We start from the raw sequence: 12428 nt of genomic DNA on the forward strand, positions 1-12428 counted from the left end.
TCTCGGTCCCTCCCTGGGAACAGGCGCTGCCCACCCGAGGAGGGACGGGCGCTCCTGCCCCGCTGCCGCTCGCTCACTCCACACACAGACACACACACACACAGACCCAGACCCGTGCGTGCGCCTCTCGCTCCCGCACTGCACTCAGCGCTTGTGCTTGGCAGGTTGCTCAGACCTGAAATCTAAGGGAAAAAAGCTCAGCGTTTGCGTCGCTGTTCCTGCCGCCGGTGGTGGTAGCGGTGAAGAGGAGAGGGGGTTGTGGTTTGGTTGTGGTTATTTTTTTTTTTTTCCTCTTCTGAATTCAATGGATATGAACTTGGAGCCTTTGGACCTCGGCGGTTTTGGAATATCTACATGCTGATCCTCTTTGTTGTGACACATCAAGTCGTTTGGGGAAAGCATCCGAAGAGAGCAAGATGTTTCTTTTTCTCTTGTACTTCGCTTTGCCCTTAGTGGGTAAGTTGCTGGTGCCTGATTTCGGTCGGTACATCGCTTCGTAAAGCAAAGCATAGGGTTTATGGGATCGGAAGCCTGATGGTTGTCAGTCTATTGTTTAGGCAGAACAGTGAAGTTTCCAGTAGTTTTTATGGCTCTGCCTCACATCAGTTAGCTCGGTCTACATTTATAAGCTCCGGGAGGTTACAGACTCCGGTACTTGCCTGTGTAGCCTCTTGTTAAATTGGGTTCTTGCAAGTTACAGGGAAACTTTTCATTTAAATAGAATAAGGCTGCCTGGGGAGGGTGGGGGGTGACAAAAACCCACTGAAGGATTACATCTTCACCTGAACCTGGCAGTTTGCCCGGCTGCTGGTGGTTTGCAGCCCAAACTGGTTTCCTACCTGCCCGGCTGCTAGTGGTTTGCAGCCCAAACTGGTTTCCTTTTCACAGGAGATGTTTACGTTTCCATCCGCATGTGTCTGAAAGAGCGTGGCAGGGGCACGATGGAGAGGAGAGAGTTAATGTCATTTGCTTTGTTCTCCTGCAAAAGCATCATACGTGGAGAGAAATAAGAATAATAAATTCTACCTTTATACGTATAGAATAAGCAGAAATGTGTACAGCCTTTAAAAAGTGCCTGATGCAAAGGAGGCTGGTATCATTCAGTGAGGATACTTACCTCTCTGAGCGGGTTGTTTCTGGCTGTAATTGAAATTACGGGAAAGCTCTTGTGGAAAGTGAGGCCGAATATTTAACCCCTCACTTAAACCCACGAGTGGAAAGCTGATTTGCTTCATCAAAGTGGATCTATGGAATAACAAATGCTCGTCTGTCAGGCACATTAACCCCTGTGGGTTTTATTTCCTTTTTGTGTTTCCTCGTAAACCAACCATCAGGGTTAAAACACACTGCTTCTTTGGACTCCCCCAGAAATGGATCTTAGTCCATGAAAACCCTGTATGCTTTTTCCTAAGGTGTAGCATGAAGCCAGAAGGTTTGCAAGGTGCTGACCGTGTGGTTGGCTGCATGTGCTGCCTGAGGAGGTGCCTGGTGATTCCTAATTGCTTCTTTGGAGCCCCAATTAAATCCACCTCCTCCCTCAAATAGTGTTTGTGGGTTTATGTCTCCCCTCTATAGATGTACTTTTGTCTGCAGAAGTGAGTGGGCTGCCTGGAGGGGACCGCCTGGACTGCGTGAAAGCCAGCGATCAGTGTCTCAAGGAGCAGAGCTGTAGTACTAAATTCAGGACACTGAGGCAGTGTGTAGCCGGCAAAGAGAGCAACTTCAGCCGGGCGACAGGCCTGGAGGCGAAGGATGAATGCAGAAGCGCCATGGAAGCTCTCAAGCAGAAATCTCTGTACAACTGCCGCTGTAAGAGGGGCATGAAGAAGGAGAAGAACTGCCTGCGCATTTACTGGAGCATGTACCAGAGCTTACAGGGTACGTGGCCAAACACAGAACTGTTCCACTCCCCTAGTGCAGTGTGTGCAGCCGCTCACATCTGCAGCTAGTGACCTCCACTGAGGCTAACCCGGGGTCTGACCCCACAGCTCACACTGCTCTTCAGCTGCGAACTGAGGACCTTTCATCCGCCTCAAAGACAGCTGCTGTTCCATCTCCTGTTGTTGGGAAATCCACAATGAGAGTTTCCTCCAGGGGACCCAGCTGACCTTTCTAAACCAGAGTCAAAAGATAAGGGCACTAGCATGTGCAAGAGCCATGAAAACACTAATTTGGAGACGTTTTCCTAATAATATTAAAACTCCCTACTTAGGGCTCACCTAACAAGATCACAGAATGCTGGAACTAGTTTCTTAGCTTTTCGTTGAAAGTTAAATGTGATATAAAGAGGAGCATTGTTTTAAGGAAAAGTTTATTCTTTCCTTTTCTGTATCTACTAACAATTTTCTCTGGGCATGCTGAGGCAGAAAATCCCCCAAAGTTTATGCTTCCTAGAGCTTGTAGATGTGTCAGTTAGGAGGGATATGACAGTGGTTGACTCAGGACTTCTGTTGTTCATATCACTGTCAAATTTCCCCTAGTCTACTGAGAACAGTCAGGTTCTCATATGAGATACAGCATTTTACAGAGCAACAACATGTGTTGCTCTGGCCCTGGAGTTGAAGGTGCAATCTTTCTCTTCAGTGTGGTCCCCATTTAAAAAAGGGAAATAATCCCTTCCTATTCATTTATCTATATATTTTAATGAGTCAATATATATTTTTTTCACTAGCTATAACCCTGTACATTTTCTGTGTCATAAAAAGTTTTGCTTCCAACAGCATCTTGTTAGGAGTGTTTTATTCCAAAGATGCTAGTTTTTAGCTGTTAACTGGCCTTTTCTGTGAGAGAACTCTGCTGTTAGGGTGAATGGAGAGGAACAGCCTTGCTACAGCTTCTCTCCTGATCTCATGAGCTGGGACAGTCCCTGTGATGTCACAGGCTGTCTCTGCAAATTATGACCTTCTCCAAAGAGGAAGGAGAGAAAAGATGTACTGACAGGGTAAACAACTAGCCTCTTTCAGATGTTTTTGTAGATAATGCTTGGAGGAGAAGTAGCCACATAAACAGGTTAAAGTCCCCTTTAAAAGCACATTTTTGCTGTTACAGAGTAACTTTGTTTCAGAGTAAAAGTAGATAACAAAATCTTATCCTGAGTTCTCATATAATAAAAAATTCCAAATATTTTTGTCTCTAGGAAATGACTTGCTTGAAGATTCCCCTTATGAGCCAGTTAACAGCAGACTATCAGACATATTCAGGCTAGCACCAATTGTATCAGGTAAGCAGACTTAAAATTCTTTAACTGAAACATGATTACAATCCACTGCTGTGTAATTGAATTATGAAACTTTAAAGCAATACTTTCATAAATAAAAATAAATTATAATGGCTTCCTGGATTTAGGAAGTGCATGATACAGTTGCACAAAAGGAAAGACTAATTGGTTTTGTAATAATAACTGAAACTGAAAGAGTGCTTGGCAGGATGGCAATTTGTATTCTTTTGAGTCATTCTTGACAATAAATGCTAAATTTTCCTGTAGGTGGCAATCTGATTCCCTTCGTTCCCAATTTACAAATCAGTTCCTTTTTGGGAATGTGGTCAGTTCAAGTTGCCTCCTATTGACATTACAGAAGATCAGAAGATCTTTCAAATGTTTGCATAAGGGAATGCTTTATAGTTTCATACAGTTCTGTTTAAAAAAAAGGAAATTCAGAATTAAGGCTTGTCTTTTCTGGAGCTGCTGCGTGTTCCAAGAGCCTGTTCACAAGTTCCTCCTATTTCTAGTGTTTTTTGTTGCTGTGTGGCTGTCTTTCAGAACTTTTTTGTTGTATGTTGACTATGTTGCTTGGTGTTTGAACTATGATGTTTGGTCTTTATCATTCTAAATTCTGATAATTTTGGATTATATTTATTGAAAACATGATTCTTTTGAGCATTCACTGGAGTTACAGGTTGGAATTCCATTTCTTTTTAGGAGTTCCAGAAAGTCTTGTAAGGACGCAGTCTGTACTCAGGACCTTTATTTGTTTAGCTACATAACAGAAATAGAATGTGCACAGTACAGTGTGCAAATTAGTGCTGAAGCTGTAGTTAACTGACATACTATGGGTAAGCATTAGTAGATGGCTCTTTAAAAGAAAGAAAAAAAGACCAGAGAGAGTGGCTTGACCAATTTTCAGACATACTTACACTTTTTAGGACTCAAAGTCCCATTAAAAGCCAGGGGGACTTAGGTTGTTAAGTATTTAATGGTACAGATTTTCAAAGGCATATAGACACATAAAATGTAGATAACTGCCCATTGGGATTTTCAGAAAGGACTAAGTGATTTAAATAGGCGTTAGATGCCCAGGCAGTTTTAAAAATTCTAAGTGCTTAATGCATCTTTAGGTATCTTAATGCCTTTGAAAATCGGTCCTTTAGTCACTTTTCAAAATGTGACTTCAGATCTTATCCCATACATCTTTTGAAAGCATTATCCTAGTTTGGTGAGCAAGTCTGTTGGAGAAATAGTAGAGAGCAAAGATTAATCTCTGAAGAATCTTTATTTCTTTCATTTTTTTATTGCTTAAAAACTCCAACTTAATAAAAACCCAAGACAAAATCAATGCAGGGGAGTTCCAGGCTGTTTTCTTAAAGTGCCTGCCTAGGGCCAAATTCTAACCTACCTCAGCAGTTTTATGATCTCCATAGAAATACCCTATGTACAATCTCCATTTCTGTTTTTTTTTTGATTCCCTATTTACTTGCAAAGTAATTATCTTTAAAATGTAATTATTTTTTTAATAACTATTCAGTACAACAGTGGAATAAGACAGAGTTGCCAGCAAGTGATGTCTGTCCTACCATAGTCACTTCAGATGCTGGTGGATGGTTAGGACTCATTCTGTGTTTTTAGTGCATCCTGAATTGCTGTTTACTTGGTCAGAAGCTTCAGGTTTACTAGGGTGGGAGGCTTAGATTCACAGGGAAAAACAAACAAAAGTTGTAATCCAGTGGAAAAACACCAGTATTTGAAAGTATTGTCAACTGAAAGAAAAAGATTAGCAAAAGCAGTTTTCTTATCGTCATGGTTACTATTGCATGTTACATTCTTTAAAGCTGCCTAGTCTTACAGATTTTTTTGCAGGGCTCTGCAAATAACCTAAACAGCAGAACTTGGTGAGATTTCTTACCATGATTAAAACAAAAAAATCCCTGTACAAGGAGTGTTGGCAGGGGTTTCATAACTGGTGTTCTGCTAATGTGGTCACTGTGTTTATAGATGTTGCTGCAGTATTCACTTTCATTAAAGTTATTTGGGTGCAATTAAAAGCAGCAATTAACCCTTTCAGATCACAAAGGCCATTCTGTAGTACTATGTCACTTGGTAAGTATCAGGTGTAATGCTTTTGCCATCTCCTATACTTATTTTTCAGGTAGTATAGAAAATGACGATAGTTGTCTTTTGTGATACATAAAAGGGGAAAATCATTGGCTAAGGTGACTGTTCTGTGTGTTACCTAAGTCTTTTGTCATGTATGTAGGTCTGAGAAAGGACAGTTTTTAACAACAGTTAAAGTTGATCTAATTCAATTCTGAAAGATGCTCAAAATTGTATCCTCTGTGGAAAGAGGATGCCACTTTTTCTTTAAGTCAAGCATCAATATGTTGACTGAAAACAAAAATCAGGAATATATCACTAAACCTGTTACTAAATTTGTGTTTTCTCCCTAGTTCCTATTATGTTAGTGTAGCAAACCATGTTCCATTGTTCCATCCATGTGTATGGATACAGTCTTGTTACAAAACTGAAGCATTGATATTTCTAAGTGGTTTACATTATACAGAGGATAGTGGTGTAGTTTTCTAAAACTAGAAGGAAAAGGTAATTGTTCTATGTAAAATTTAATACAATGTCCAGCAGCACATAAAATAAATACTTAATTCACCAAACTATTTATTGCACTATTAGCTGCTAAAACCAGGTTGTCATATACTTAGATACTAATAAGCATGAATTTTGCATTTGAATCACTACTGAATTTGCAAGGAAATTCTAATTTATGAAAAAAAATTGTTGCTGGCTAAAACAGGAATGTGAGTTCAGTCTTTGATTTCCTTGTGATGATGTACCCTGAGTATTCAAGGGTCAGACTTTCCTTCCTTTCCATCTTCACTTTTAAGTTCATAATTCAGCTCCTATAAAGTGACTCCTCATATGGCCAAATCCAGGACTGTGAATCTTCCCAGCTGAAAGACTGGGCTGTCTTGCTTTTTGTTCTGGGCATATCTAGGTTTGAATTTTCTTTATAACTACTAAGTGTGATGTGGTGCTTCTGCCTCAGGGGTGTGAATTTCTTACTGTTAGGCAGCTCTTCAAATTACTGAAGACTTGTGTGTGTTTTAGAGGGTAACAGATTTGGGTTAGTTACTATGATGTAAAGATTTTGCTTAAACAGACATTTTGGCTTGAACCTTCACCACTTCTGAGAGGTGAAAACATTTTAAGGCCATTGACTTCTGTCACAACTACAGCAAATGCAAAATCTGTTGATTTGATTTCGGAGGTGAGTTTCACACCAAATTAAGAATAGATGCTTGAATTAGTCACTTCTAAAACTATTTATGGCTGTTTATTACCTGGAGAACAGTTTGCCTTTTAAATTTGTATTGTATTTGAGCTCACGACTGGAAGAGATATTATTTTGATATCAACTGATACAGTTTAGTGGTCATCTCTGGCATGTTCTAAGAAAATATCCTGCATAGAAACTGTAGCTGCATGTACCTGTACAAATATGTAACAAAATATGTGTTTCTGAAATGTCTCATTCATTTCAACATGAAAAGGAGAGCCACTACATCCAAACAAAATGCCTTAAACCATATCTGCAAAGTGATGTAAATAGAGTACTCAAAGTTGAAAAGAGTTGGCTGTTTAGGTCAATATATTTAGGATGACATAATGCTCTCCCATGGATCCAGTTCTAAGTTGCCTGGTTGTTCACAGGCTTATTATCCCATTGTTCAGCTTTGTGAATATTTTCTTCTTTCTTTTACATCTATTATGTTCAGAAATAATCTCAAAGAACAGGCTACATAAATCAGAACATTTCTTAAAACATACTGGGTTTGCAGTTAATCTGTGGAGAATTGGTTGGTTACGTGCTGCTAGTTATGGTTTGTTTCTAGTTGCTGAAACACAAGACAGGTACAAATTAATTATTTTGCCAATATTTCTTCTTAGGGTAGTAAACTGTTTTTGCAAAGTGCTTTTTGTATCATTTACAAATGGGAGAAAGAAAATGGCTTGTATGATTGCCTGTCAAGAGGAATATTTCCTGGTTCTGCTGTTCTCATGAGAGGCTGTTTACTCCAAAACCTCTGGGAATCTAGTGTTGCAGGTGGTGTCTGGAAGCTTATCTTTAGAAAGGGATATATTTTATATTGATTATGGTAAACTTTTTAATTAAAAACAAGAATACAGCACATAGGGCTTCTTACTGGAATGTATCATTCCACAGGAGAACATGGGTAGTGCAGCGCATGAAATTAGCATGTTTGATTTGCATACTGAATGGTATATAAGTACAAACAGAAACAATTGTGGTCATTAAGGTGGGCTTTTATGTGTGTAAAGAGTTGATACTATGAAAAGCCGTCAGTGCTGGAATTCTCAGGAGTGTGTGTGTGCTGGTGACTATTAAATTAGGCAGTATCATGTACAGTATTTCTGTAGGATGTATGGAGATGGCTCTGGGTCTCCCCTCTAGGATCTCTCCATTGCTCAGAAGGAGTGTGGATTAATTAGTAGTTTTCCCATCTTCCTTTGAGTTTTTCAAAGTCTTTTAGGCATAGTGTGTAATTTGCATTCACAAATCAGAAATTTGATTGTGGGGGGAAAAATGTGAATCCAGTGTGGAAAACACTTCCTTGAGGATTTGTCAGACATTTGTTAAGGGGATAGTTCCCTCTCCCCAGCATCAAGGCTGCTTTGAGTATTGATGACTGCTTCCTGGCCCCTCTCTGTTACTTTATTCTTCTCAGGGATGGGGTAGAGACATCAATTAGATTGGACCACAAGTGTTTCCTTTGGAAAAGTTGCCATCAGCCAGGGTGAGGGGGGAAGGTTGGGGCCTTTCATTCCAAATTCTCAGGATTCAGAGAATCAGAGCTTCCTTGTCTGTGTGCTTAAGGTACTTTAGGATCCCTTGTACCTTCTCTTTCTGCTACTTGTGTAAAGAGGGGCTGTAGAACTAGAAAAAACTCTGGCATGGCGAATTAATTTCCCCCAAACTTTCATCACCCCAAACTTGTTTTAATCAAGGATGGAATCTTTCCCCATTCATTTCTGCAATCCTTGGTCTAATATAAGAGCTCTGTTCTGGATAGCAGGTCCCTGACACTTTAATTATTATTTACTTCTTTTTTTCCCATCTGGTTAATTATTTTCTTTTGTAGAATCCATATATATATATAATTTTTTTGATTGCTTATGAAAAAGATAAGTTAGAGTCTGTCCAAGACAAGAGATTCACTGCTTTTTTCCTTTTGGGGTTTGTGACATATGAATTAGTGGCTTCTCCCATGAATTAATACTTTATGACATCCCCAATTCCTATTGCCTGAGGCCTCTAATCCTGGTTCTGCTCCTAAATCTGTGTAGATTTCAAATGCCACATATTTTTCTAATTGAACACTGTCTTTTTATGACATTTCTATAAGATTATTTGAGATGCTACTTTTCTATAAAGGCAATTTAATTTGAAAAATATTTAAAATGTTGATTTCTCTCATTGCAGTTTGCTTAAAAAACCCAAGATACTTCATGTTAGTTACCTTGCACGTTCACTTGAGTTCATAAACAATAAACCAGATCTAATTAGGTTAATAGGAGTCTTGCAATCTGATTCTGTTCCCACTGAAGTAAGCATAACACATCAAAATCTTTTTATTTGATTATGATATATTCTGTTTCCTGTTGTCTTTTTTTTTTTCTTTTTACTCAGTTCTGATTTCCTGATGTGAGGTCAAGCCTTTTGATAACAGGAAAGTAAAAACTTTCTCAGTTTAGCCTACACTAGATTGTCACATGCATACATTAAAATAATAGCCCTTGGACCAATATATAATACTGGTTTTACACAAATCCAGACTCTTTTTTTTGCCCAGTGAGAATGTGTCCTGTTGCAGGAAAAAAGCCCAAACACAGGCTTCTAATTTAGCTGCATTTAACAAAATGAAAATAGTTTGACAAAAATAAATCTAATATGAGCATGTACAATGTTTGTGTTCTTTGACATTTCTGTCTGCAGATTTTCTTTCTTAGAGACAACTAGGCTGGTTTCCAGTCAGATAACAAGTTATCGAGGGTGCATAGATACAAGTTGCTGATTTCCACTTCTGCATTTTTGTAATCAGATTGGACTTCACACAAGCCAAAATCACTTTGGTGACTGTTGGCTTGCAGGGCCTCTTTGAATTTCCTGTTTTCTGCATTTCTTGGAGCTAGATCTGATTATGAGAGGGGAATTAAGTACCTTGCTGAAGTAACTGATTGACTAGCTTATAAAGGCAGAGCCTACACACTTTACCTTCAGCAAGATCATCATTTCAGGCCTTGAAAATAGGAATATGTAAATATTCTCAGCTTAGTTCACATTAATTTCCCTGGTAAGATCTTTTGAACTTTTTTGCTAATTTCTTTGAAGAGTTGTAAAAGAGAAGAAAAGGTCTTTGTTCCTCAAGTATTGAAGATGCACAGCTTTGAGCAAATGTAGAGTTTCTGCTTGCCCCATTAGTCTAGGTAGGCTGTTTCAACCTGTTTCAGCATGGGAAACAAGATGAAATCCATGCCCATGGAAGGAGGAAGCACCTGATGATACAACACAGAGCATTTAGGCATGAATATTCAGTGTCTCTGTTAATGCTGAGAGTAGTAAAAGAGAATAGTTAGGAGTCTTGAAGGAAACTGAGAGAAGAGCAGTATTTTTCTGAAGCCTCACATGAAGGTGTTGGGACATGGCTAGCTGAGTAAGCATGGCCAGGTACTTTGTTTCTATATTATTATAATGTGTACAGTGAACCTCATCTTTTCTGGAGTAGTACCTTTGGAGAGTGGAACTGGCATCCCTAAATCTGTATCTTCACAGGAAACCCTCAATTATGGTGTGTTGGGCCAGATATTAAATGAACAAATGTATGTGCATTTTTGGGCAGTAAATTGTTTATTCTTGTTTCCTGTTACAGTCTGTCTTTATGGTTTGCTTAAGTGCCACTTGAGTTCCTTGGCAGTAGAAGCAAAGCACACAGGTACTGCTAGTGATATTGATGGGCTTATGAGGAGAGATCAGGTACTTACTGGATGCTGAGGATGGAAGCAGAATCTGGTTACCTGTGGGGAGAGGCACAGGTGGTGAGCAGGAACAGGCATGTGCTGCTAGGGACCTCAGAAACACAGAACCTGCAGCTTCTCAGTTTTATTAGGGATCTACAGACTGCTGCGTCCCAGGGGTAAGCGGTTGGATGCAGTGAGGCTGCTAATGGGGCAGCTGAAGGTGAGAGTGAGAAGAAGCCTGTGGTTCGTGTGGTGAGCATACTGTTTGCAATACTACAGTGTGAGGTGGTGTGAGGACTGGTGCAGAAGAGAAGGCTGCACTGAGTAGGCATATTTCTATGGCAATCTTCCTTGTAGAGCTCTTGAAATGTCTTGTCTGTAAGCTGTGTCCCCTGGTGAAACCAGAACAGCATCCTGCAGCTTTCTGTCTCCTGGTGGCACAGCAAGGTGCAGTTTATGGCAGGCAATTTGCATGCTGGCTCTTTACATTTTCAAATATTTTAAAACTTTTTTTTGGTTTATGACCCTATTTGTATTTGACTCTCAGGGATAACTTTTGACAGTCTTGGAAAAGCCAGTGGTATCTGTCAGGAGCTGACAGTATGTTCAAAATGCGAAGACTAAAATGCTTGTGTGTGATGAAAAGAAATAAGAATTTCTGGATTGCAAGGCAGATAGTTATTTGTGATAAGTATCCAGCATTTCTTATTTTAGCATGTACATTATATTGGCTTTAACCTTAGAAAGGGATCCATTTACAGCTTTGATTTTTAGAAATGTGACTGGTTTTGTTCATGAAAAGTAATTCTGCAATTTATATTATTTTTAGTAGTATTTTTATATTCTTGCATTTTCTGTGGATGAAGCTAATGCAGCAACCATGCTGTCTGTATAGTTAGGGCATTAGCACAATTAAGTTATTTTTGGAACAGTTCTTTAGTTGCTATGATGCTTTGACAATTTTTATAAGTGTCAGGCTATTGTCCTGTACAATCTGCACTCAGCTTGAAATTTAACATGAGAGATGCATGACACAAAGTGTAATGGCACAGAGATAGCTTTTCCTGCACAGAAATTTGAAGAAATGATGGGTTGTAAAGAGACTTGAAGATATCAAACAATTTGAGTAGGAACCCATAAATAAAGATGAATTTCTGCATTCAGTGGTTATATGATTTTATCACTGCCTGGTGTCCATAAAATGCATCTTCCCATTAACGTTTTGTCATGCAGCTGATGAGGTTCAGAAGTGTTAAAAACTTCCGCTCTCTTCTTTTAAATTCTGTACCCTAAATTCAGTGCTAAAGCTCAGTTCAGCAAACCCAGAAATGGCTGTTTGCCTGTTCCTCCCCCGCTGGTGACAGCACAGTGATTCTCCATGCTCTCCAGTCCCAGAGCCTCCAGCCCACTGCTGGCATTTTTGGGGGTTAACCCTGGCAGTCAGGCTAGTGCTAACCACTGCTGCTTCCCTGAGCTAGTAACCCAAACTCATTCCTCCCTTGGCATACCTTTTCCATATACTGCTGTCCCTTCTTTCATTGGCAGCTTTGCTCTCTCTGAACTTTAACTCCCCCACCAAATCCCTTCCAGCTGTAGGACTTCAGGGGTTTCTTTCTCTATTACTGTAGCGTGGTTGGCTCTGCTTTCTGCCTCAGCTACTCACTTCTCAGAAATCTGATTGCACTTTTTCCCACTCCTTTTTATGACAGTCTCATCTTCATTCTCCTGTCTGGTGTCCTTGCTTTGTGGTCTGCCTGTGCCCTCACCCTGCTCTCCTGTTCTCCATTCCCCCAACACCTCCCTGTCCTCCCTTATCCAGTACTTCTGCTGAAGCAATGCCGTCTCTGTTCCTTGCAAGCTTCTGTTAAACTTGGCTTTCCCAGCATTGTCCAAATTGTCCTCTCACCCTCCCTGTAAAGAGTTTGAGATATGGTCTAATAAAAGGAATTGTTCCTGAGTGATGGAATTATCAAAGCCTGGTTTCCTACCAGAGTCCTCCATCCCTTGGATGCCTCCACTCTTTGCACAGTCAGGGTTCCTATCTTCTCTCTCTCTGCTGTGCCCTGTCCACACACAGTCCCTTGTCTCTTCACTGGTCCTTAGTTCTGTCCCACGCGTCTCATCTGTGGTGCAGCATGTGCTGCAGCAGTCTGGGTGTTACACC

The 12428-nt window shown here is 40.0% G+C and overlaps 1 protein-coding gene across 1 annotated transcript in view; it reads left to right on the forward strand.

The window, feature by feature from the left end:
• Positions 1-416: 416 nt before the first annotated feature.
• LOC103806958 (GDNF family receptor alpha-1) overlaps positions 417-12428 on the forward strand; it is a gene marked incomplete at its 3' end in the record, with an annotated part of 88817 nt that continues 76805 nt past the window's right edge. Inside the window, exons 1-3 of the mRNA XM_009079673.1 lie at positions 417-456; positions 1576-1878; positions 3137-3220. Coding sequence (XP_009077921.1) covers positions 417-456; positions 1576-1878; positions 3137-3220 — 427 coding nt within the window. The remainder of the gene's footprint in view (positions 457-1575; positions 1879-3136; positions 3221-12428) is intronic.

This window comes from Acanthisitta chloris, unplaced genomic scaffold, assembly GCF_000695815.1.
Source record: "Acanthisitta chloris isolate BGI_N310 unplaced genomic scaffold, ASM69581v1 scaffold6608, whole genome shotgun sequence".
Lineage (NCBI taxonomy): Eukaryota > Metazoa > Chordata > Aves > Passeriformes > Acanthisittidae > Acanthisitta > Acanthisitta chloris.